The sequence below is a fragment of the Chenopodium quinoa genome, unplaced genomic scaffold (assembly GCF_001683475.1).
Source record: "Chenopodium quinoa cultivar QQ74 unplaced genomic scaffold, ASM168347v1, whole genome shotgun sequence".
Lineage (NCBI taxonomy): Eukaryota > Viridiplantae > Streptophyta > Magnoliopsida > Caryophyllales > Amaranthaceae > Chenopodium > Chenopodium quinoa.
This window is the reverse complement of record NW_018745410.1, coordinates 2,604,197-2,627,874: the sequence shown is the minus strand read 5'-3', so window position 1 is coordinate 2,627,874 and position 23,678 is coordinate 2,604,197. Positions and strand designations below refer to the sequence as shown.

Here is a 23,678-nt window from a genome sequence, read left to right as displayed (position 1 = left end):
TGACTCATGTATAAGATTAAACAAACTGCTTAATGACTAAAATTGCTTAATTAATTAATTAATTAATTAATTAATTTTGAGTAATTAAAGTCTAATAACTTAATCAGAATTTCCCTAGCACGACTTTAGGCATACCCTGTAGAGTAATAATACCGAAAGCAGTCCCAGATCAACGTTCCAGCAATGGCGCCGAGATTTGGACTGCAACGTCCCTTTGTGGAGTGCAACACCTGGCGACAGCTCTGTCGTCTAGTGCTACCTTACACAGTGCGGTGCCAGTCTTGTAGTTTTGACGACAGTTCGGTATGTTGCTCGAGTCATCACTTTGTGTCTAATTGAACAGTTTGCTAATCAACTCAATTTTTTTATTAATAATAATACCTCGTTAAGTCCTTAATTGAGTCTAGTCAAATAGTCTAGCCACATGGTCATGACACGAGTCTTAACATGTCACCTACACTCACTAGTCTTAACACACACTTTGTATATGTCACCATGACCATGTCTTAGGTTCATGCATGAGTCGGTTTTTTCCGTCATTTGAGTTGGGGGTACATTCTATTCCTAATCTTTTCACATCTCTCCATATACATCATCTTTCCATTATCTACATCATTTTTCTCCATATCACAACCTTCATTCTTCCTACCTTCCTCCATCTTTACATGTTGAATAGTGTTTGAGTCAAATAATTAACAATGAATATCCCTAATTTCCGTTTCCACAGTACTTGGTCAATGAGAGAGGGAACATTAATCGAGGACAACTTCTTTGTTCAAGTCTTACTTTTTGATAAACCGATTCGTCAAAAGAGGAAAGCTAAGAAGATAATGGCAAGTCAAGAAGAAGTCAATGAACTTAGGAATCAATTGACTACTGTGACTGAGGCATTGAAGGCTTTAACCCTCAAAATCAATGACCCTGTGAAGCAACAACAAATGGAGTTCATGCAAGAGAGCTTGAGCAAGCTATCTAATGATTACAAGTTTCAAGGCATTAGTTCACAAGGGGTCTCGGTGGACGAGGACCTTCTTCCGCATAAGTTCAATGCCAACGACATCTCGAAATTCAAAGCAACCGATAATCCTTATCTTCACTTAAGAGCCTTTGAAACTATAATGACCATGAAGGGGATCGATAGGTAAGTCTTTCATTCCTTGTTTTCTTTATATCTTGAAACCATTTGTCAACAATGGTTTTTTTCCCTTAACAAAGAGAAAACCTCTTCCTGGGAGTCGATAACAAACGCTTTCATAGATATATATAAGTGCAACATTCAAGACGAAACATACCACAGACAACTTGAGATGTTAAAACAAAAAGAAAACGTTCACTTCTTTGTTCAAGATTCTGTAAGAATGTTCATCAAAAACCTTAAAGAAAGGTATGAAAAGCACTTAAAATAGCAATACAACTTGAATACTTTCAAGGCTGTGTATAATATAGGAATTGACATTGAAGATAACCTTCTGAAAGATAATAGTGCGAGAGGAAAGAAGAACGACCATCCTTCTTCTTCCTCTCCCATTGATGAAGTACGTACATGCTGCGAACGCCTCTAAATCACGAATTCAAAGGTTGAAAAGAGTGTTCACTCCACTTGGCATGAGTTATGAAACAACTTTCAAAAAGCTACACCAAAAAGGACTATTCATGCCCATAGGGCCTATCAAAGATCCAGTTCTAGAAGCCAGGCCACCTAAGTGGGATCCTAATAAGCACTGCAAATATCACCAAGGAAAGGGTCACAATAATGAGGAATGTTGGAAACTCAAAGAAGCTATTCAAGATCTGATTGATGACAATAAAACTTCCGAGATACTAGCCATTGCAGAAGGTCAAACATCCTTCGATCCTTCACTCCTTATCACACCTGTGGGTGAGCCCATGATCGAGACAGCTTATATAACCTCTCTTGATGAAGTGACCATAATTGAGGAGGATGAAAGTATTTTCTTAGATAATACTAGGGAAAACTTGTCAAGTCTAAAAGAGGACGTTTGAAAACTACAAGATGTCATTGTCATGCTCTTGAATGTGGTAAAGGACTAGCAAATCGGGTGATGGTTATTGAACAAAATTCTCACCAAAAATTTAATGAAGAACTTAATGCTCCTAAGCCATGGGCAAAATGGACCGTTGAAGACTACACACCAATAGAAATGACTTACAATGACGCTTTTGACTGTCTTCACGATCAAGGACTCATTCACCCCATTGGTCCCAGTCAAGACCCTCCGCCTGAAAAACGGTATCCCAGTTGGGACCCAAAATCTTATTGCTGATATCATAGAGGTCGTGGTCACACCACCGAGGTATGTCTTGCTCTCAAAGATCGTGTTCAAGACCTCATTGATTCAAGTCACCTTCATGTTCCTCCAAGCAACAAAAAGGCCAGGATTAGTAACAATAACAACAGTGGCTGTAAAGGAAAAAAGAACGACTATCCTTCTTCTTCCAAAAACACCTACTCTAGTAATAGTGTTGGTACTTTCGACCTAAATGAAATCTTAGCCATGGATAATCGAGGATTTAGAAAGCAACTAAGAAAGGATTTCACCCCTATTGGAATTAGCTACGATGATGCTTTCGATCGACTCCATCCAAAGGGACTCATTACTCCTATTGGACCCATTCAAGATCCTCCACTTGAGAAGTGATTGCCTAGTTGGAACCCAAATGTACGTTGCAAGTACCATCAAGGTAGGGGTCATACTAATGAGAGCTGTTGGAAGCTAAAAAAGGAATCCAATATTTGATCGAAAATAACGAGCTTCCAATATCTCCAGTCGGCAAGAACACCAAGTGATGATAAGCCAAGGGATAAGAGGCGAGCTTCAACGCAAGATTTCATGATTTTTTTTATTTACCCTTTCCCCAATAAGTCTAGCATAGGCACCCTTCATCCTCCTTGAATTAATTTCTTAGAGTTTGATTTTTACCCTTCACTTTTTGAATAAAATGATAATTTATTTCCTTGCTTATGATCATTGCATTGCATTGCATTAAAAAAACTAAAAATAATAAAAAATAAATAAAACAAAAAAAAATCCATGTCAAACTAAGCACAAGGTATACCAATGATTTGAGGCACTCATTGTCGCCACATCATATTACCTTTCACCCTTCAAATATGCAATCTTTTTTTGATAAACCACTTTGAGCCTCGTCTAATGATAGACCTTTCCTTTTTCAACCTACATCTACTTAACCTCGGGATGGGATGGTGTGTAACTTATGTAACTTCAAAAGCTTGAGTGAATTCAATAAATAAAATAAATAAATAAAAGTGTACAAAAGGGCAAGTGTTCCAATGTCTTTGACATGAACATGTCTTTGATATGAACACGTCTCAGATTGCGTCTCTTATCGAGTGCTTGGTACCGTGCCTGAGAAACATGAATGCCAAGTGAGTGATAGACCGCATGATCAGGATTGCTCACACTTATAAAAATAAAATAAATGCTAAAGCAAAAATAAAATAAAATAAAATAAAATAAAAAGAGAAAAGAGAGCTAAAACAGAGTAGAAAGCCTCAAGTATAAAAATATAAATATTCAAAAGCGAGGTTGCACACCTTGGGGGCTTATCTAGGGTCTTGAGCCTTTGTCCCTTTCTTCTTCAACCTTTAGCCTAACCACGTTACAACCCTTAAAAAGACCTTTTTGAGGTATACACACTTGTGCGAGGTTCGGTAAGAGCTACGTTCGGCCTGATTCCTAACGGATATGTAGGCAACCTCACATCGAGGTGCGGCCGTAATAAACATGCATTCATATTCACATTCATACACCATGATCATATCAAGGGATCTCCAATGCTCATCCCTATCTACTTAGAGCTAGACTTGGGGCTTGATCCTTACATCATTAGCTTACCTAGCCTAAAGAGTCACCATCATTTGACTCTTCTGGAAATAATATATTTTCCCACACATTTAGCCCTTGCGGCCTAACTTTAGTATCACTTTCACACACTGCACAGATACATGACCAAATATACTTCCCTTAGGAACCCTTTTGTCATGAAATCTTAACATAACGCTGAAGCATGCCTTGCCATGTCAACATCACTCGTCAATCAATCATCATTACATCACAAAGTATGAAGTACTTAGCCTCCGCGCCTAAGTTACCTAAATACTTTCATTATCAAGTCAACTAGGATAGTCTAAGATGTTACAATCCTTGTATTGTGAGAGACAACGTTAACGGATTAAGCTCATTTAACATGCATCTTCACAAAACTTCACTTCGCTTCTTTCTTTTTTCGCAACTTCTTTTTTCGGGAGAAAGTCGGTACCCTACACAAAAATGACGAAATTTTTTTGCATTTTTTCTTTTTTGCATTTTCGAGTTGCACGATCACAATACAGTGCACACATGAGTTATAAGTCACACGTGTCATTTCATTTCGAGTCAAGTCAACCTCGAGTCAATCACAGCGAGTCAAGTTTATACCTTGAGTCGTGTCAAGTCAATGAGTCAAGCAACATTACACCTTAGGTCAACCCTAAAAAAAAATTAAAGAAAGATAAGCAAAGTCCTATAGTAAAAGATAAATACAGGTGCATCCCAGCGGCAGCAAGAGCAGAATAGGGAAGATCCTACTCCAGCGCCAAACGACAACCTCTAGCGTATGGCAACAAATTTCAATCTCTTTGATAGGCTTATCGCGTACCTAACAAAAATAACCTAACTATTCCTTCTAACTGTGTAGTAGGGCAAGTAAGGATCGAATCCCAAGAGACTATGGTTCATTCAATTAATCAGACTCAATTAATCACTAAGCACGTCACCAATCATTAATGGATGATAATAATCAACTAATATATTAAATAACACAATTAACTAGAGGAAATATTAATCAATAAACTAAAGCATCCAAGATCAAGCATTACCACGATTATGATTGATAAACTAATAAATCTACCCCCAATATATAAATCAATTGACAAGAAGAAAAGCAATCCCTAATAATAATACCAAAGGTCTCTTCCGAGTTATCAATGGCTTCCCAAATTAACTATCAAGCCTACTTCCGTGGAATCAAGCGAATAAGGGACATTAAACACCATGCCTAGATTCCTAATTATTCAATCATCTACTTCCGTGATGATCTTCAAACCCTTAATTGAAATAACCTAATCCCGTTAATACCCAACTTCCGTTGCAATAAGAACAAAGGGATGATAACAATACTAATTATCCCTAATCTAGTATTGGCATAAACACAATCAATTAAGCATGTCAATTGGGATTATTATTGGGGAATTTAAAGATCTACTTTATACATCAATCATAATCGGGCTTAGCAAGATCCCGGATTAAGGAAACTACTCACAAATCATAATTAAATCAAAAACAAGATCTAATAGAGAACACATAATTAAAGAACTATAAAATAAATAAAAGAGATGGAAAGTAAGAAATACCAAATACTTCAATTGATGATCTTGAATTCTTGAGGAACAATTAATAAAACTAGGATTAAAGATTGAAATTGCTTAAGAAAATAAAACTAGGGTTCTTGAGAGTTTTCTAGGGCTTAAGGAGAAAACTAATGAAAAACTAACTCTCTAAAAGTTAATTACAAATGGGTATTTATACCCTCATAAGATAATATTTCGGAAAAATAAGAAAATACGCGTTCTTGAGCTTTGCCCGGTCTGACCGGGCGGACCTCGCCCGATCGGGCGGAGGAAGGCTGCGTAAAATACGACAGTTTTCCTTCTTTGCCCGGTCAGACCGGGCGAACCTCGCCCGGTCGGGCGGAGGAAGGCTGCGTAAAATACGACAGTTTTCCAGAATTGCATCTTCATAACTTGACTTCTTCATCGCCCGGTCTGACCGGGCGAAGCCTGCCCGATCGGGCATTCCACATAAATTTCAGTTCTTGGCTATCAACTCTTCCGAATCTACTAAAAACACGTCCAATTGCCTAGAAACGCTTCATATTCCTGAAAAGCTTACTAAAACAATCGAATACACTAAAGAAGAGATTGTTAGCAAGAAATAGCTCCGTAGAGCTCAAAACCATACAAAATCATGCAATAAAACCGGGGAAAACCATTGTATAAAACACGTATATCAAATTCCCCCAAGCTAAACCTTTGCTTGTCCCTAAGCAAAGCAATGAATAAATAAATCAATACTTCACCCCAAAAGTAACTCAAATCAATAAATACGATTAAAGGTAAACTCGACAGTTATGCATCAAAGTCAACCAATCAAATCCATCTAACTACTCATCCTGTCTGACAATGGTCAAATAGAGCAAACCACAAGAGCATATAGAATTCAAGACTAGTGTTCACACACTCAACTCTCATTTATGTGGCGAGTAAAAGATATACTCGGTCGCTCTCCATCCAACTCCTTTAAATGTGAACAATGCCCTCCCAAGCTCACGCACTCGTGTGTTTTAAGAAAACAAGCACTCAACCTAGCAGTCGACTCGAAATATATCAAATCATTCTTTGCATTGGAAAACAACTAATTTCACATTCACACAACTCTATGCACAAAGGTCAGAAGGTCTTCAAAGCTTGTAATGTAAGGCTAGGGTAAAAGGTAGGAAATATTTGGGAAAATGTAAGAGTAAAGCTATGCTTAAGGGAGCCAAAATCCTAATAAATAAAACCAAGGTCAAAATAAATTAATGACCAAATCATCTCCAACACAACTCAACTCTACCAAAAATTCACCAAACATCCAATTATATTAAAAATTTCCAACACTTAAAATTTCACTCATATATACAAAATATAAAATTATAGAACTTGAGTAAACAAACAAACTTTGAACTCTCTTTTTTTTTTCTTGAGCAGCCTTCAATTAGAACACTTGAACATTGAAACAATTTTTTTTTTCCTTTGCTCTTTCTTTTTCTTTTCTCTCACATTGGAATTTTTTTTTTTTTTTCTTTGCACAATAAATTTTCAATTTTTTTTTCTTTTTTTTTCAATCCACAACAATAAGAACAAATAAGAAACTTCTCAAATCCACCCAAAATTGTGCAAATTACATGCACACTACAACTCCCTCGCCTCACTCACTATTAGCTCCCCCAAGCTAAGCTTGGGACTAGTAACCAATGGGGCTTAAATAGGCTTGTAATGTGGCAAAATAAACAATAAAAGGGCACAAGCAACAACATGGGTAGCAAGAAGGGAACAAATGTATCTAATATCGTCTGAAGGCCACCTAGAGGAACAAATGCCTTCGTCCTCCTCAATGTGCATATTAATGAGTCATGCAAACATTACTCAAAGTTATAAACCAATACTCAACTTCATTGACATACCAGGAACTAACACACATTCCTAACCAAATCAACTAGTCAAGCACTATATTCACAAGTAGTTGGGCAAAATTGACTCATGGTAAGACATCCAAGCAATCAAACATCAAATCATGGCTAACCTATCCACAATACTCGTCATCATATACCAAGAATTAAAACAATTTTCATGAATGGGGCACAGGGAAGCATGATTTATTATTCATTGGATCGTATTTTTGTATTTTTGTTTTCTTTTTCAAAGCAATAAAATCTAACCTAGAAAGCAATAAAATCTAGACTATGAAAGAAATAAAACTAAACTGAATACGTCAAAAAACAAAAAGAGAGAGAAAAGAAAGATACCTTAATCCAAAAATCTCCCCCAAGCCAAAATCAGACAATGTCCTCATTGTCTTAAAGGGAAGCTAGTAGTCAAGGCGACTACTACTTATCATCATCACCACAACAATGTCACCAAAGCCTCGAGGATTTCAATGCATCTCTTTGGAACAAATTTGGGCAAGAATGAAACAAAGTGTTAGTGGGAAAAATATAAAAATTGAGTTATGCGTACTATTCTGATCATAACTTTTTTTGTATAAATTATAATGCAGTGATTCTAATTGTGTTGGAAAGTAGACTTGAAGAGCTTTCCAACGATAGGTCACACGCAAAAATCCGATAAGAAACGTAAAAGTTACGGCCTGTTGAACTTGAGCAGTTTTGCTGATCCGTACGCGCGCCCGATCGGGCGAGCTCTGCCCGAGCGAACCCGAGTACAATCCAGCTTTCTTCTCCTTTAAAATCGAAACCTTTCTAGATCAAAACCTACACATATAGAAACTCCCACAAGAATAAAATATCCTCTCCTTACCTCTCTAAAATAAAACAAACGAAAACACAAAAATTAGAAAAGACTAAAATAAAAATAATGAAATACGGGTTGCCTCCCGTAAAGCGCTAGTTTATCAAGGTCTTAAGCTTGACCATTCTCCTTCCATCAGAAGAACTTAACGCCTTGAGTAACTTATCATACGCTCCTGCAAACATTTCATTAAGCACTATATAGGGCTCAATTGCAAGCACAGTAATCCTTACATAGAAAAGATTAGGAGCACACAAAGAAAACTCAAGGTAAAAAGAAAAATCAAAAGAAAAAGATGAAGATACACCACAACCTTCTGCTTCCTCCGCTAAAAATTTAGAATTAATAGAACGAACATGGAGGTAGTCTTGTTCTGTATCATCACCCAATAACGACTCTATTATTTTACGCTCACGAATAAGTTCATTACCAAAGGAAAAAGAATTTTCAACCATTGGTTCTACAACCAATGACTTTTCAACCAATGGTTCTACAACTAATGATTCTTCTTCTATTGGAACCAATGATACCTCAACCACTGATTCTATAACCAATGACTCTTTAACCATCGGTTTTTCAACAAATGATTCTTCCTCCGACGTATTATACAAATTATGATAATATTCATCATGAATCCTCCAATAAATTTCATTTAGAACAAACTGTTTTTCAGAATAATCATATACGAATGGAAAGATTCTAAAATCATCCGGAGCTCGAACAAAATACTCACTATAAGGGCAATCAGGGTTTTCATGATAAAGATAATAACAAGAACAATGGCCAGATGCAAGACGTGACAATAAATCATCCATCTCCAAGGCATGTATATCATCAACTCATAAGATAAAAAGAAGTTAATAATAGCCAAAGCAACAAACCAAAAGCTTAGCAAAAAAAACGAATCACAAATAATTAGATGAAAACCGTTAGTCCCCGGCAACGGCGCCAAAATTTGATAGGCTTATCGCGTACCTAACAAAAATAACCTAACTATTCCTTCTAACTGTGTAGTAGGGCAAGTAAGGATCGAATCCCAAGAGACTATGGTTCATTCAATTAATCAGACTCAATTAATCACTAAGCACGTCACCAATCATTAATGGATGATAATAATCAACTAATATATTAAATAACACAATTAACTAGAGGAAATATTAATCAATAAACTAAAGCATCCAAGATCAAGCATTACCACGATTATGATTGATAAACTAATAAATCTACCCCCAATATATAAATCAATTGACAAGAAGAAAAGCAATCCCTAATAATAATACCAAAGGTCTCTTCCGAGTTATCAATGGCTTCCCAAATTAACTATCAAGCCTACTTCCGTGGAATCAAGCGAATAAGGGACATTAAACACCATGCCTAGATTCCTAATTATTCAATCATCTACTTCCGTGATGATCTTCAAACCCTTAATTGAAATAACCTAATCCCGTTAATACCCAACTTCCGTTGCAATAAGAACAAAGGGATGATAACAATACTAATTATCCCTAATCTAGTATTGGCATAAACACAATCAATTAAGCATGTCAATTGGGATTATTATTGGGGAATTTAAAGATCTACTTTATACATCAATCATAATCGGGCTTAGCAAGATCCCGGATTAAGGAAACTACTCACAAATCATAATTAAATCAAAAACAAGATCTAATAGAGAACACATAATTAAAGAACTATAAAATAAATAAAAGAGATGGAAAGTAAGAAATACCAAATACTTCAATTGATGATCTTGAATTCTTGAGGAACAATTAATAAAACTAGGATTAAAGATTGAAATTGCTTAAGAAAATAAAACTAGGGTTCTTGAGAGTTTTCTAGGGCTTAAGGAGAAAACTAATGAAAAACTAACTCTCTAAAAGTTAATTACAAATGGGTATTTATACCCTCATAAGATAATATTTCGGAAAAATAAGAAAATACGCGTTCTTGAGCTTTGCCCGGTCTGACCGGGCGGACCTCGCCCGATCGGGCGGAGGAAGGCTGCGTAAAATACGACAGTTTTCCTTCTTTGCCCGGTCAGACCGGGCGAACCTCGCCCGGTCGGGCGGAGGAAGGCTGCGTAAAATACGACAGTTTTCCAGAATTGCATCTTCATAACTTGACTTCTTCATCGCCCGGTCTGACCGGGCGAAGCCTGCCCGATCGGGCATTCCACATAAATTTCAGTTCTTGGCTATCAACTCTTCCGAATCTACTAAAAACACGTCCAATTGCCTAGAAACGCTTCATATTCCTGAAAAGCTTACTAAAACAATCGAATACACTAAAGAAGAGATTGTTAGCAAGAAATAGCTCCGTAGAGCTCAAAACCATACAAAATCATGCAATAAAACCGGGGAAAACCATTGTATAAAACACGTATATCACTCTTTCAGCAATTTTTGGTTCCTTGGTACGCCAGTTAGCCCCTATAAGCAATTTGACATGATTAAGTAGTCGGCTTGATTACAATCGCAATAAGTGATCGACGTGACGAAAGATCGTCTCATTTAGCTTAAAGCGCCTAAACATTGGCTCATCGCAAGACATCGACATATTGGTTCAAAAAACAGTAGAAGCACCAACATAATGGTTCACAAGCAGAAAAAGTTTTGACGTACTGGCATAGCGAAAGCAAAGTTCAAGTGAGCTTTAAAGATCGACAAGCGTTGGTCTTCCGAAGTTTTCTTCAGAAGCTCTTTTGTTCAAAGACGCATGGACAATCCTTTCAAGCTCTTTGTTCAGAGACGCGTGGGCATATCATTGAAGCTCTTTTGTTCAGAGACGCGTGGACATATCATCGAAGCTCTTTTGTTCAGAGACGTCGTGGACATATCATCAAAGCTCTTTTGTTCAGAGATGCGTGGACATATTATCCAAGCTCTTTTGCTCAGAGGCGCGTGGGCATATCATTCAAAGCTCTTTTGTTCAGAGACGCGTGGGCAAATCATTCAAAGCTCTATTATTCAGAGACGCGTGGGCATATCATTCAAAGCTCTTTGTTTAGAGACGCGTGGAAATGTCTTTTAAGCTCTCCTGCTCAGAGACGCATGGCATATCATTCAGAAGTACTATTGTTCATAGACGAGTGAACATCAAAACAGCAAGATGGCGTTCCATAGGTTGTGGAAGGTTGACACAACGACAAATGCAGCAACAAATCGGTTACCTCTAGAGACGTGTACTCGACGGTGTAAGATACGCGTTTCTTAACTCTCTTATCTGTTTTAACTAACGCTAGTTTGCAGGTATTGGAGTTACAAGAATGATTTAGAATCGCAGAACGTTCTGAATCATTCTCCGTCCCTATCGATACTTTGACTTTTGTTTTCGAAACTTGCGTTTCTCCAAACTCAGTCAAAGTGGGGGCTTCTGTAGACACCCATATGTGTCTCCCCAAAACCAAACCCAGTGATGAGTACCTTTCACTTTGAATCATAATCGAATGAAGTGAAAGTGTGGAAAGTCTAGTGTTGCGGATAGTTTTTAATTCTTTTCTTTCTCTCTGTTTTTGAAAACCTTTTTTAAGAAAACAGCCAATACATTTTGGTTGGTCCGTATCAAGGGTTCAATAATAGAATACTTGGATGGGGCTTGAAAAGAGCTTTCCAACGATATATTATAAGCCCAATTCTGATGAATAATGAGGAAGTTATGGCCAAATTGCTAAACTGGGCCCAGTTTGATATTTATGTGCAGCCCAATGATCTAGAGGAGGGCCTAATATTGATTTATCATTCCTAATGCAATTAGAATTGATTTTAGTCTTCTAGATTCTTCTAGAAGGTTCTTTTCATTCCTAATTTAATTAGCATTGATAAATTGACTTTAGTTGACTTTTTAGAGTTTTAATCAGAAAAAGAAGTGTTTTTAAGGAAAATACGATTTTGCCCTTCTTGTACGGCTAAATTTTATCAAAATTAAGAAAACGCATGAATTTGTTTTCTAGCACCTGACGACAGGATTAGCGCCTGGCGCTAATGCTTGGCGTCTGGCGCTAGCCTTAGCGGCTGGCGCTAATGTATGACGTCTGGTGCCAATTGCGTTTTATTCTTTTGGAAACTCTGATTTATTTTTCTATCCATCTAGCTGATTTTCTCTATAAATACGCCTCCTAAACCTCCGTTTTCTATCATCAATTCTCATCAATAATCAACAACTCCCTAATTCTCTCTCTAAGCTGAAGCTTACTCTCTCTCTCTCTCTCTCTCTCTCTCTCTTTTCTAAACTAGTTTTTGCAAGCAAAATTCTGCATTCACAGGATCTAGAAACACCTAGCCAAGTTCGAAGTTGTCTTCGCCCTAGACGTGAAAGGTTTTAATTTCTGAGGGTTTGGTCCCAAATCTCTCTTTCAATTATTTAATTTAATTGTTTGATTTATTATTTTCCTTGAAGTTACTAACGTGTGTATTTTGTTATTAGAAAGAGATACGAGACATCCAAGTAGGTGCTTTAATTGATTTATTGATATTTTGATATAGAAATCATGCTTAGGTTGTTATTTTGATTCCTAGTATCATGTTAGGGTAACAACTAAAAATTCCTAATGTCAAGTATGATTAAAAAAATGCTTCCTAGTATCATGTCTAGGGTAAAGAATAAATTTCTTAAAGGAAAAATGTAAACTAATAATCCCAACTTTAGTCGGTCTTCCACAAACAATCCCACCTTTTGAAATTCCAGAAACAATCCCACTTTTGATAGGGATCTTCCACTAACAATCCTTGACCTGTTGGATTGTTTTGCTAAGCGGTGTTATTAGGTTACAAGACACGTGTTGACTATTGACTGGTTTATTCTATTTTTTAATAATTAAAAAAAAAACTAATTAAAAAAAACAAAACCCCCATCCACCTGAACGACCCCCCTTCCCTTCCTCATCCTGCCCCTGCCTTCCCCAACAACCCAATCAACCAATCGGAAGCATGGATGGTGAGTGTGGGGTTTTCGGCCTTTACCTTTTGGTGCTGCTAGAGGTTGCATGGGTGTTAGGGGGCTTGCTGGTAGAGTAGTGGAAAGGTGTTTATGGCTGGTGGTGTTTTTTGAGGGTTGTGATTGGTGATGGCTGGGTGAGTGGTGGCCGATGACGAGTGAGGAGTTGAGGAGGTGGTGGACTGGGGCGATCACTAGAGGCATTGGCCGTTGGGGTAGCTTTGTTTGGATTGATGAGAGTTAATGATGTCTACTTTAGTTCTTAGTCATGGGTCGTGTTTCATTTATTGTGCACGTTTTGTGTTGGAGTGAATGTAATGAGGAGACAGTGAATTCTCACATAGTAAGTGCTAAAGAATAGGATTTCGAAGATGCAAATACATTTGATCACTTAACTAGAGCACCGTTAATCTTAGTGCACCAGCATTAATTTTTCATTCAGCTGCTTAATATGCATCTTCTAAGGAATGTATATTACTCAGTCATTTTATTAAGAGCTAGATCTCTGTCCTAACCCTAAAAATACTCTTGCATATCTTAATATATACGAAGTACTAGCTAGCACTTGTTAATTCTTTTTTATATGATGACAGTCTTGATAAGAAAATTTGATTACTATCAGATTATTGTCCCTGAATATTGCAGTGTACATTTCAGGATATGGATCTTTTTTTACTGAACACTGATATCTCATATAATATACTGTCTCGACTGCCTGCTGATATATTGGTCCAGCTGAAGATGGTCTCAAAAGGGTGGCAGCACTTCATTGCAGATCCTGATTTCATGCGCTTGCAGATGAAGACGGCAGAACCAATTTCGATTTCAGGATACTTCTTCCAGGAAAAGTATCTGTACTGTGATATTGATGTTGAAAAGCTCAGTTACATTCCCATTAAAGCCAAGGAAACCAAAATTTATCAGAATATCCTAGAGTTTTTGCCTGAGAAGGTTACTATTTTGGGATCAAGCAATGGTCTAGTCTGCTGTAGGAGTTGTATCCCTTCTCCCGACCCATTGATATACATCTGCAATCCTGTGAGTAAGAAATGGATGACTGTGAAGTGGGATAGAATCAACAGGAAGGACTAGATTGCTTTCTCATTCGAACCATCTTCTACTTCCTCCATGAATGAGATCACATTCTATAATCTAGTTAGGGTGTTTGAAGTTGATGTGTATACTTCTGGGAATGAAGAATTCTACTTCACTTTTGAAACATACAATTGGGAAAGAAGGGTATGGGTTAAATCTAAGGAAATTTGTCATTGTGAAGATTCTTTGTGCATCACCAAATATGTTTTGGTTAAGGGTATTTTATACTGGCTGACAGATGGTCACATACTTCTCATGTTCGACATTGCAAATGAGCTCTCTTTGCTCATTACTCTCCCTATTCCTTTCACTCAAGGTAAGCTCCCTGAAATTTGTCTTGGAGAATTTGATGGAGAGCTGCATTGTATAGTGGTATCATCGGAAGGACTAATGATTTGGGCCCTTGAAGACTGTTTCAGCTCCAACTGGGACCTCAGGTCGTTCATATCCTTCAAGGTGATGGAGGAAGAAAATCCACAATATCTATGCAATTTGGCAGAAAGAGTTTCAACATCTGTTGGAGAGAAAGTCCCATGGATGCAACTTTTGGCGTTCAAAGATGGCAAACTGTTCTTAAGGGTCTCCAATTCTGCCTACTCTTTTGACATTCAGAGAAGGAGGATTTGTTTTCTGTGCGACATGTTTGATCTTGGTCATGAATTTGTTGGTGCAACAGTGGTTCCATATTCTGTCACTATGGCATCAGTGGCTGATTCGTAGATGGTTTATCTGCCCCTTCTTATTTTTGGGTACACATATGTTGCAACTGTGCAATTGGTGTTACTAGGTTCTTCCTGTTATATAGTTACTAGCTTTTTGTTCCAAAAATACTGCATATGGCTGCCAAAATTCTGGTGAAAAATCGTAGTTTTTCAGAGAAGTCACAGTACATTTAGTTGTACATGTGGTTGATGCAGTAATCTTATTGTTCCAGAACATACTGTATTCGGCTGCTGCCAAAAATCTGGTGTAGAATCCGTAGTTTTTGAGAAAAGTCACAGTACATTTGGTCGATAAATGTGGTTAATGTAGTAATGTTTTGCAGCCTTATCTATTTTAATGGAATGCTAGACTTAAATTTGAAGTGAAACATCGTTGTAACAATCATGCTCATTTCAACACTCACTTTTATGTTAACTAACAATGAGTATGCATGTCTTAATGTCTGCATGTAACCCGAATGGACATATATCTTTAGTTAGTTTGTTAAAGGTTAAGCTGCGTTGTATGCTCATTACTAAGCATTTGTTTCATTAAGATGTTTTGAAGTTGATTATGTGTTGTAAGTGTGAAGTAGTAGTAAACTTCTCTAAATATCGGTGATTGCTGACAATTTGTTTTCCATATATCTCTTGCAAACGTTCATAAGAATGTCTTCTGTTAGGTTTTTTACTCAATTTTGCTAGCATTTGAACAAAAAAAATGATGCATCAGTTTGTTCAACATCCCTTCTCCTTTCCTTGTGGTTAAATATAAGAATGACAGACATCGACAGTATGTAGTCTGCAGACAAGATTTATGGATATGGCGATTTCAACATCCCTTCTCCTTTCCTTGTGGTTAAATATAAGAATGACAGACATCGACAGTATGTAGTCTGCAGACAAGATTTATGGATATGGCGAGTATATTGCAGAAGGATTGTGAGTGAGGAGAGGCCTCACATACTGGTAGGATTGTGATCAAATAAAAATTCCAAAAGCTAAATGATCATGTTCAATACATATGCTTGTCCTTTGTCAGCCTAGTCTTGCTAATATTTCAAATTTTCATAATGGTTTAGACTTAGGATATATGCATTGACCACAGGTACACATTCAGGTGTCAAAAATAATCATAATGGTTTAGACTTAGGATAATATTGTATGTTTCAAGTGTCGGTGCTTGGTTAAGAGTATTAAAATACACCAAGAAGAGTTGATATGAAATCAAGAGTCCAAGAAGATGGGGAAAAAAAATGGTAACCAAACAAAGAAATCGATTATGATTATTTTTGCAACCATTACTAATCAAAGTATACACACCAACTCCATACGAATAGCAGAAAATGGTTAGAGTTATTACTTTACACAAGAACATGCACCTTACTTGAACTGTTGAAAAAGAGAAATCACACATAATCCTAACAGAGAAGGCCATTTAAGGCTTAGATGGCTAGATGCTACCTCTTCACTGTAGTCGAACGTAAAGAAAGAAGAAAAGCTTTATTTTTATTTTAGTAGGGATTTAACAGCACTTTTCTAACATCTCAGAGAGAAAACCTTTCTCTATCATGGGGTGCAGAGTAGTCAATATTTGGGCCTTGAGGAATGATCCCATAAGGATTAATGGAGGGATGACTACCATAATAGTGCTTCTTAATGTGATCCATGTTCACTGTGCTGCTCATGCCAGGAATTTGGAAGATCTCTTTTGTGTAATTGAACAAGTTTGGGTACTCGCGCAGCAATTTCTTGTTGCATTTGAAGTGAACAGCATACACCTGTGAACAAAGTAAATTTAATTCCAAGTGAAGAGCAACTCCAGACAGAAATGAATGAATGAAAAACATTTTTAAGATCTACCAACAACATTTAAATTTACATCAAATTTACATTTGTTAATGAGAAAAAAATGGCTTGGTCACCTTTATCATTTTGATATATGGTAGCTTTGGAGTATGGAGTATATAAAATTCATGCCTCTAAATAGTACACAATTTTGAAAATTAACTAATGACGATAATCAATGAATTAAACATGAAAGGCAGTAGGAGTGTAGGACAAGCATTGATGAATCATCTGCTACGCATAGTCAGTTTACCTCATCAAATCTTATTAAGGTTACGAATAAACGTATATCTGCTTCAGTCAGTGAGCTGCCACATAAATATCGCTGTTTAGCAAGTATCTCTTCGCATTTGTCCAGCGCTTCATACAATTTGTCAATAGCCTAGGCAATGGATCGAAATCATCAGATTTCAGAACACGTATTGGAAGTCAACAAAACAAAGATGGATCATAGGTGACATTATAATAAGGAACGGTGTTTACCTGATCATATGGTTCTTGCTTTGTGGCAAATCCACATCTGTAGACACCATTGTTGATTCTATTATATATCCATTCGTTAACCTCATCAACTTGAGCCCGCAGATGCTGGGGATAAAGGTCCAAATCCCCATTCTCTGCTATATCATTAAACTCAGAGTTAAACATGCGAATGATTTCTGCGCTTTCATTGCTTACAATTGTCTCAAGTTTCTTGTCCCAAAGGACCTGTGGAAACCAATTAGTGAATTAATTGACAATTTGACACAGTAAGAAACCTATCATAAAGATGTTATAGAATGAATGATACATACAGGCACTGTATATTTGCCAGAGTAATTAGCACTTGCAAGGTCATACAGGTCTCTGATAGTCTTTACACCATTCAAAGGGTCTGGCTCAGCACCTGGTTCTTCTGTATCAGAGGCAGAGAAAACCCATCCCATATGTGCATCACCTTCCTTTGTTCTTTCCCATTTGGGTTTGACTGACTGCAAGTGCAAAGAAATGATACGTTATACTAAGCTAGAATACTTGCACTAACAGTCTTAACAAGCAATTGTTTTAGAAAACATAGACGCCCATGTTACCGTGAAACTTATTGCTTTATCAAGCCCTTTTATCTTCATGAAAGAAAGGCACCTGGATGCCCAAGGACAAGCATAAGATATGTATAGATGATATCTTCCAGACTCAGGCAGAAAGGTCGACCCTTGATCTCTTGAAATAAAATTACGAAATGTTGAAGGAGACCTAACAAAAGCACCAGATTTTTCTATCTCATCAACTGCAGTTCGGGCCATAGTACACTGAAGATTTATAAAAACAACTAGTTAGCAGTGTTTCTGACATTTGAAAGAATACAGTTCACTTTGGACCTAAGTATGTGAAAAGAGAGAGTAGATGTGGAGAGACAAAATGGACAACTAAGTTGCAGTACAAGAAGAGTTAGTACATTGTTTTAAAGAGTCAGTTCATTGTTTGGTATTTTGTACTATATAATTGAAGCACACTACTCTACTGCACATATAATATGAATATCAAATACAAATTAACCAATTTAAAAGATCAGGACTTGAGGCATGCACAGAGCAGGGCAACACGATCACTCTACAATCATAGCATGGTACTAGTACAAGGCTCCTTTCACTTTTCCCTACTATTAATGTATTTGCCCCTTTTTCTTACCTACTTTCATCATGAGGCAGCTCGGACCCTAAGCATTGTACCCCCCCCCCCCCCAAAAAAAAATTAAAAAAAAAAACGTGTACAATTGAGCTTCTATTTAGACCTGAAAATCAAACAAATTACTGTAGAAGAATGTAGGTGAAATTTTCGTTCACTCTGTGGTATTGAGTAGCAGCATGTATCATTAAACTAAAGATGATCATCTACGAGTTTGCCAGAAATTGGTTATATGTTTGACTCTCTAACTAGACAGTATGGCAGTATGCAAATGAAGAAATGATTGTTTAATAAGTCTGTCTTTTCTCTAACTCAGGTGTAGTGTACAGTCCAGCTCTAATTAGGATACGCTAGCCGCTAGGAACAATTAGGATCATGCATAAGTGCATTACCCACATAAGCACAGTTAGACAAGATATTCAACAAATTTTTTTCAGAAAATGAGGGGAAATTTTAACCCTCCCGAAGCAATTAAAACATTAACTGGCAACTGCAGCATGTTTTGCTGGTGTATGTGTTTACAAGTTTAATCACTTTAATCAATTCCAAGCAGCCTGGACCAGGAGGTAAGTAGAAGAAATGCAATATTTAAAGCTGATCGCTTTTACTTCATTCTAATATCTTCATGATGATTGCTTTAAGCAATGTGATCCTGGGTATAATGGATAAGTGACATAGAGACACAGTCAATTAATTACTACTATACCAAGTTTGACCTATAGCTGATGAAGTAGATGAAAACCACAGTTAGATCAATCTCGTAACTTTCAACTCTAGTATATACCTAAAGTCTATATAAATTTATAATTTATATATGGCAAATTCGCAACCAATTATTGCCATTCATATAAATCATATTGGCTAAGGTCTCCATGATTAATCAAGTTTGAATATCAAGTACACGATAAGGAGGATATCACGTACTCTACAACTATGGGTAGAGGTACTTCCTCCAAAAACGATGCCTAAAATAGAATACCACAGCAACTTGTCCTTTATGTCAATGACTTTTCAATTTCATATGAAGGATAAAGTGGTTATAATTTTCACTTTAGAACATAATATATTTTTAGGTTGTATTTTGAACCAGCTAAAATGGTTTCATAGCATTTCTAAGACAACGCGATAGGACTAATGCAAATATAGACTCGGTGCCTATACACGCCACTGATTTGATAAAGGGATTCTTACCAGGGATGGCCTCAACAACCTAGGTGTACCCAGTGGAAGAGAGAGTCTTACAACGGAGCTCATTTTCTCAAGCTGTCCTCTAGGCGTTCAGTTTACACCAAATGTCTACAGTCCTACAGATAGACTAGGATTAGTAACACCCCCTTATCTGAGAAACACGGCAAAATGTTGTAGCAACTAATTAGAAAAAAGGCGGAAGGACAGCAACTTTGATGATCAGACAAAGTTATGCAGCTAAATTATAACCCGTCTTAAAATTCAGAATTCGTTGTTACCCAAGTCATATAAGAAAGCATTAGGGTTAACATTCTCATAATTGGGTTTAACATTGGGGTTAACGTTCTCATACGAAAGCATTGGGGTTAACGTTCTCATACGAAAGCATTGGGGTTAACATTCTCATACGAAAGCATTGGGGTTAACATTCTCATACGAAAGCATTGGGGTTAACATTCTCATAGACTCTCAATTCTCATAGAATTGGGGTTAACATTCTCATAGACATCTAAATTCTCATAGAATTGGGGCTAACATTCTCATACGAAAGCATTGGAATAAACTTGCTCATAGAATTGTGACCTTCTATTTACTGCCGACTCCACTTAAGGGATTGAGGCTTTGATTGATTGAATGATATTTACAGCAATATACGATACAAACAAATCAATTGTTAGCTCAACCCTCTAAAACTCAAATGCAACAAAATCAGCCAATAATCCTCCAGCGATCAAGAATTTCGATATCTTGACAGCAATTTAATTACATGAAATTCCTGTTTTACACCATAATCTTGAATTATTTTTTTTCGCAGTAGTAAAAATTAATGATAAATGATCAGACATAACAATAAAAAGTATGCAGTATGTTTATAATCAATCAAAGCAATAAACAGGTAATAAGCTCATATAATTGAGTAAAATTGAGTACAAGAGCAAACAGGACAACCCAAAAAAAACTTAAACAGAAACAATCAGATAACAGTTGATTTAACAAGAATGAAAGCTCAGAAATATACCCAGTAAAAACTCTGTTGATCTTTTCTGGTTGCTTTTCCAAAACAGAGGGAGCAAGAGGAGGCTTAGGAGAGAGAGAGGAGAAGAGTTGATAGATAACTTCATTAATTTGGAGTCATTTTATATTACGGAGTACATGCTGTTAGGCCGCCAGTGACACTGATTTTGGTTTAAAGGAAGCTGCTTTTTTTGAAGGCTAAAACTCAAAATGGAAGCTGCTTTGTCCCTATTTTTGACTTTCTGATGCCCTTTTTCTGATAGAAATTTTGATTGCTTGAGGTCATTCATGACTCAATCCTTTTTTTTTTTTTTTTTTTTTTTTGGGGGGGGGGGGGGGGGGGGGAAGGAGCGTTATGGATTGTACGTGTCTCAACATATGATCATCTTTAAGGCCCTGTTCTTTAAAGTTACTCTACTCTGCTTTGCTGAAATCTACTCTAGTCTGATTAAAAATAATACTTAATATTGAATTAATGTAATTAATGCTCCCTCCGTCCCTTAATACAATATCTCTTTTGAACATTTATTCCTCACATAATAAAAAGAAAGAGGCATTGTATTAAGGGACGGAGGGAGTATTCAATAATAATAACAAATAATTGATATTTAATAATAATAATAATTAATATTGAATTATAATAATAATAATAAATAATATTTAATAATAATAATATTTAATAATAATAATCTTTAAAATTAATATTTAAGAATAATAATAAATAATTAATATTGAATTATAATAATAATTAATATTTAATAATAATAATAATAATAATAATAAATATATAATAATAAAAATAATAGTAATAATAATAATGATAATAATAATTATTATTAAAAATAATATTAATAATAATTAAATTTTTAATAAAAATTAATATTTAAAGATAATAACTAATATTTAAAGATAATACTTATTATTAATTTTTAATACTAATAATAAAAACAATAATTAAATAATAATAATAATAATAATAATAATAATAATAATGAAATTTGCGCTGCTCTGCTCTTGGTTCGACTATGCTCTGATCTGCTGAAATCTGTTTTGCTCTGCTCAAATCTGCTCTACTTTGCTGACTCCCACTCTGCTCTGTTCTACCCTATCCAAAAGCTCAAAAGAACAGGACTCAAGTCGTTTAGACCGTACCAAGGTTGAAAAGTTATCTTGAATTCTAGATCAAACTTTCTTAACCATTGTCTAGCTTATGAGGACATGTTATGTTAAATTGTAAGAAAAAAAAGAACTTAGTTATTTTGATGTTATGTAAACCAAATTGACAATTGATGTATCATAGTGAACCACTAATCTAAAAGACGATTACAGGTTATCTTTGGTATAGTATGCATAAAGTTGTCACCCTCCAAGATAAATGAGACTCAGAATACTTATCATAAAAACAAAAAGGATAGTTGTATTTAGAGAAGAGAGGAATTTCTTATTTCATTGAGTTTTATTTTTTAGATGTGAGAAAGCTGACTTATAATATAGAGGAAAGGAGAAACGAACGATCAACAATCAAGAAGAAAATAAAATGATAAAATAATGCTACATTGAAAATGACAAAACAATTTCAATTTCATATTTTAGAGTTTTAAATTTTGGGTGAAATTCAAACTGAAATTTGGTTTTTAATTGAAAGTGGGATCCAAATTGGTGACCATTAAAATGTTGTCAACACATATTGTATGTGGGCTACCACATAACCATTGTATGTATAGCCTTTTTTCACCCACTCGTTACATTACCCATGTCCTAAGACGACTAGCTTGAAGTAGAGTGCATCTTGTCGCATAGTCTCTATATGCATTTGTTGATATAGGAGGACAAAAGTGGAAAAGCGCATTCAGAAGGTTTTTTTTTTTTTTTTATGGTTTTATTGGTATTTTTTTGTATTATTATAAAAGTATATTGTATTTTTTTCCTCCCTCCGTTTTTAAAATACTTGCTCCATTTCTCTATGCGCGAAGTTTAGGAGAAATTGGAGAAAATAATAAAATATGGAGGTAGTGCGGTAGGTGAAAGAATAAAAAGTCGTAAAAAACAAAAATAGTGGAGAAAATTGAAGGAGAGAGAATATATCATTAATAAAATATGATTTATGTTGGTCCACTAGGTGAGAGAAATGAATTAAATATTGAAAAAACATTCCAAATAAGGAAATGAAGCAAGTATTTAAACACGGCGAAGAAAGGAAACTGGAGCAAGTATATAAAAACGGAGGGAGTATCATTTATATCTTAGTAGTACTATTATACTCCCTCCGTTTTTAAATACTTGCTCCACTTTCCTTTTCCGGCCGTTTTTAAATACTTGCTCTATTTCCTTTTTTGGAAACCTTTTACAATATTTAATTCATTTCTCACACTTGGTGGACCCAATATAATACTCTCTCTCCTTCTATTCTTCCACTATTTTTGCTTTTTACAATTTTTTATTTTCTCAACTATCCCACTATTTCCATATTTTATTACTTTCTCCAATTTCTCCTAAAACCAATTTCTCCTAAAACTCCGCGCATGGAGAAATGGAGCAAGTATTTAAAAACGGAGAGAGTATCTCACAGTAGTATAATATTTTGATGTACCATATACATACTTATTTGTACTATTAGCATAATATTTATACCATTACAACATTTAATGGTATTATTTACCTATTAAATGGTACTTTATACTCCCACTACAACTTCACTTTTATTACTACAGTGTCATCTTATATGCAATGTTTGCATATAGGAGCTATGCACTAGACCTTAAGCCTTGAGACACATGTGGGGTACTACAAGTTAACAACCCACCTCTCACTTTCCCAACTAAGTTATTCATCCTCTATAATAGAGAGCCACTACACATACACTAGGTATATATGGAGCCTACATACACTACCAATTAATAACTGCCACCTCACCTTTCACCAAATAAAAGAGAGGAAAAATTGGGGGGGGAAAATTCAGCCTTTTACTACCAATAAGGACTTTTAGGCGGGAGTATTACTTTGGTGCCAATGTTAAAAAAATTGTGGCCCTCACCTTTCCCACCCATTTTCATAGTTTTATCATCAACTAAAAAGTAAATAGTTAC

The 23,678-nt window shown here is 35.9% G+C and overlaps 2 protein-coding genes across 6 annotated transcripts; one reads left to right on the top strand and one right to left on the bottom strand.

Moving 5' to 3' along the window:
* The first annotated feature begins 12,679 nt into the window (after nucleotides 1-12,679).
* Nucleotides 12,680-15,257, top strand: LOC110713240. Of its 2 annotated transcripts, none has more exons than XM_021891703.1 (2): nucleotides 12,680-13,424; nucleotides 13,739-15,257. In XM_021891703.1, the coding sequence occupies exon 2, from the start codon at nucleotides 14,210-14,212 to the stop codon at nucleotides 14,894-14,896; it is 687 nt and encodes a 228-aa protein (XP_021747395.1). In that variant the 5' UTR covers nucleotides 12,680-13,424; nucleotides 13,739-14,209; the 3' UTR covers nucleotides 14,897-15,257. Both variants share the same exon structure in this region, with proteins under 2 accessions (XP_021747395.1, XP_021747396.1).
* Nucleotides 15,258-16,134: 877 nt separating this feature from the next.
* On the bottom strand, nucleotides 16,135-20,842 carry LOC110713119 (glutathionyl-hydroquinone reductase YqjG-like). Of its 4 annotated transcripts, none has more exons than XM_021891583.1 (7): nucleotides 20,597-20,842; nucleotides 19,582-19,729; nucleotides 17,796-18,014; nucleotides 17,520-17,696; nucleotides 17,209-17,433; nucleotides 16,979-17,107; nucleotides 16,135-16,658 (listed from the first exon to the last, which is right to left on the bottom strand). In XM_021891583.1, exons 2-7 carry the CDS (start codon nucleotides 19,642-19,644, stop codon nucleotides 16,425-16,427), a joined length of 1,047 nt encoding a protein of 348 aa, XP_021747275.1. In that variant the 5' UTR covers nucleotides 19,645-19,729; nucleotides 20,597-20,842; the 3' UTR covers nucleotides 16,135-16,424. The 4 variants fall into 4 exon arrangements, with proteins under 4 accessions (XP_021747275.1, XP_021747274.1, XP_021747276.1 ...); XM_021891582.1 differs by having other exon boundaries at nucleotides 19,582-19,694; XM_021891584.1 differs by having other exon boundaries at nucleotides 19,582-19,686.
* Between the last annotated feature and the right edge of the window lie 2,836 nt (nucleotides 20,843-23,678).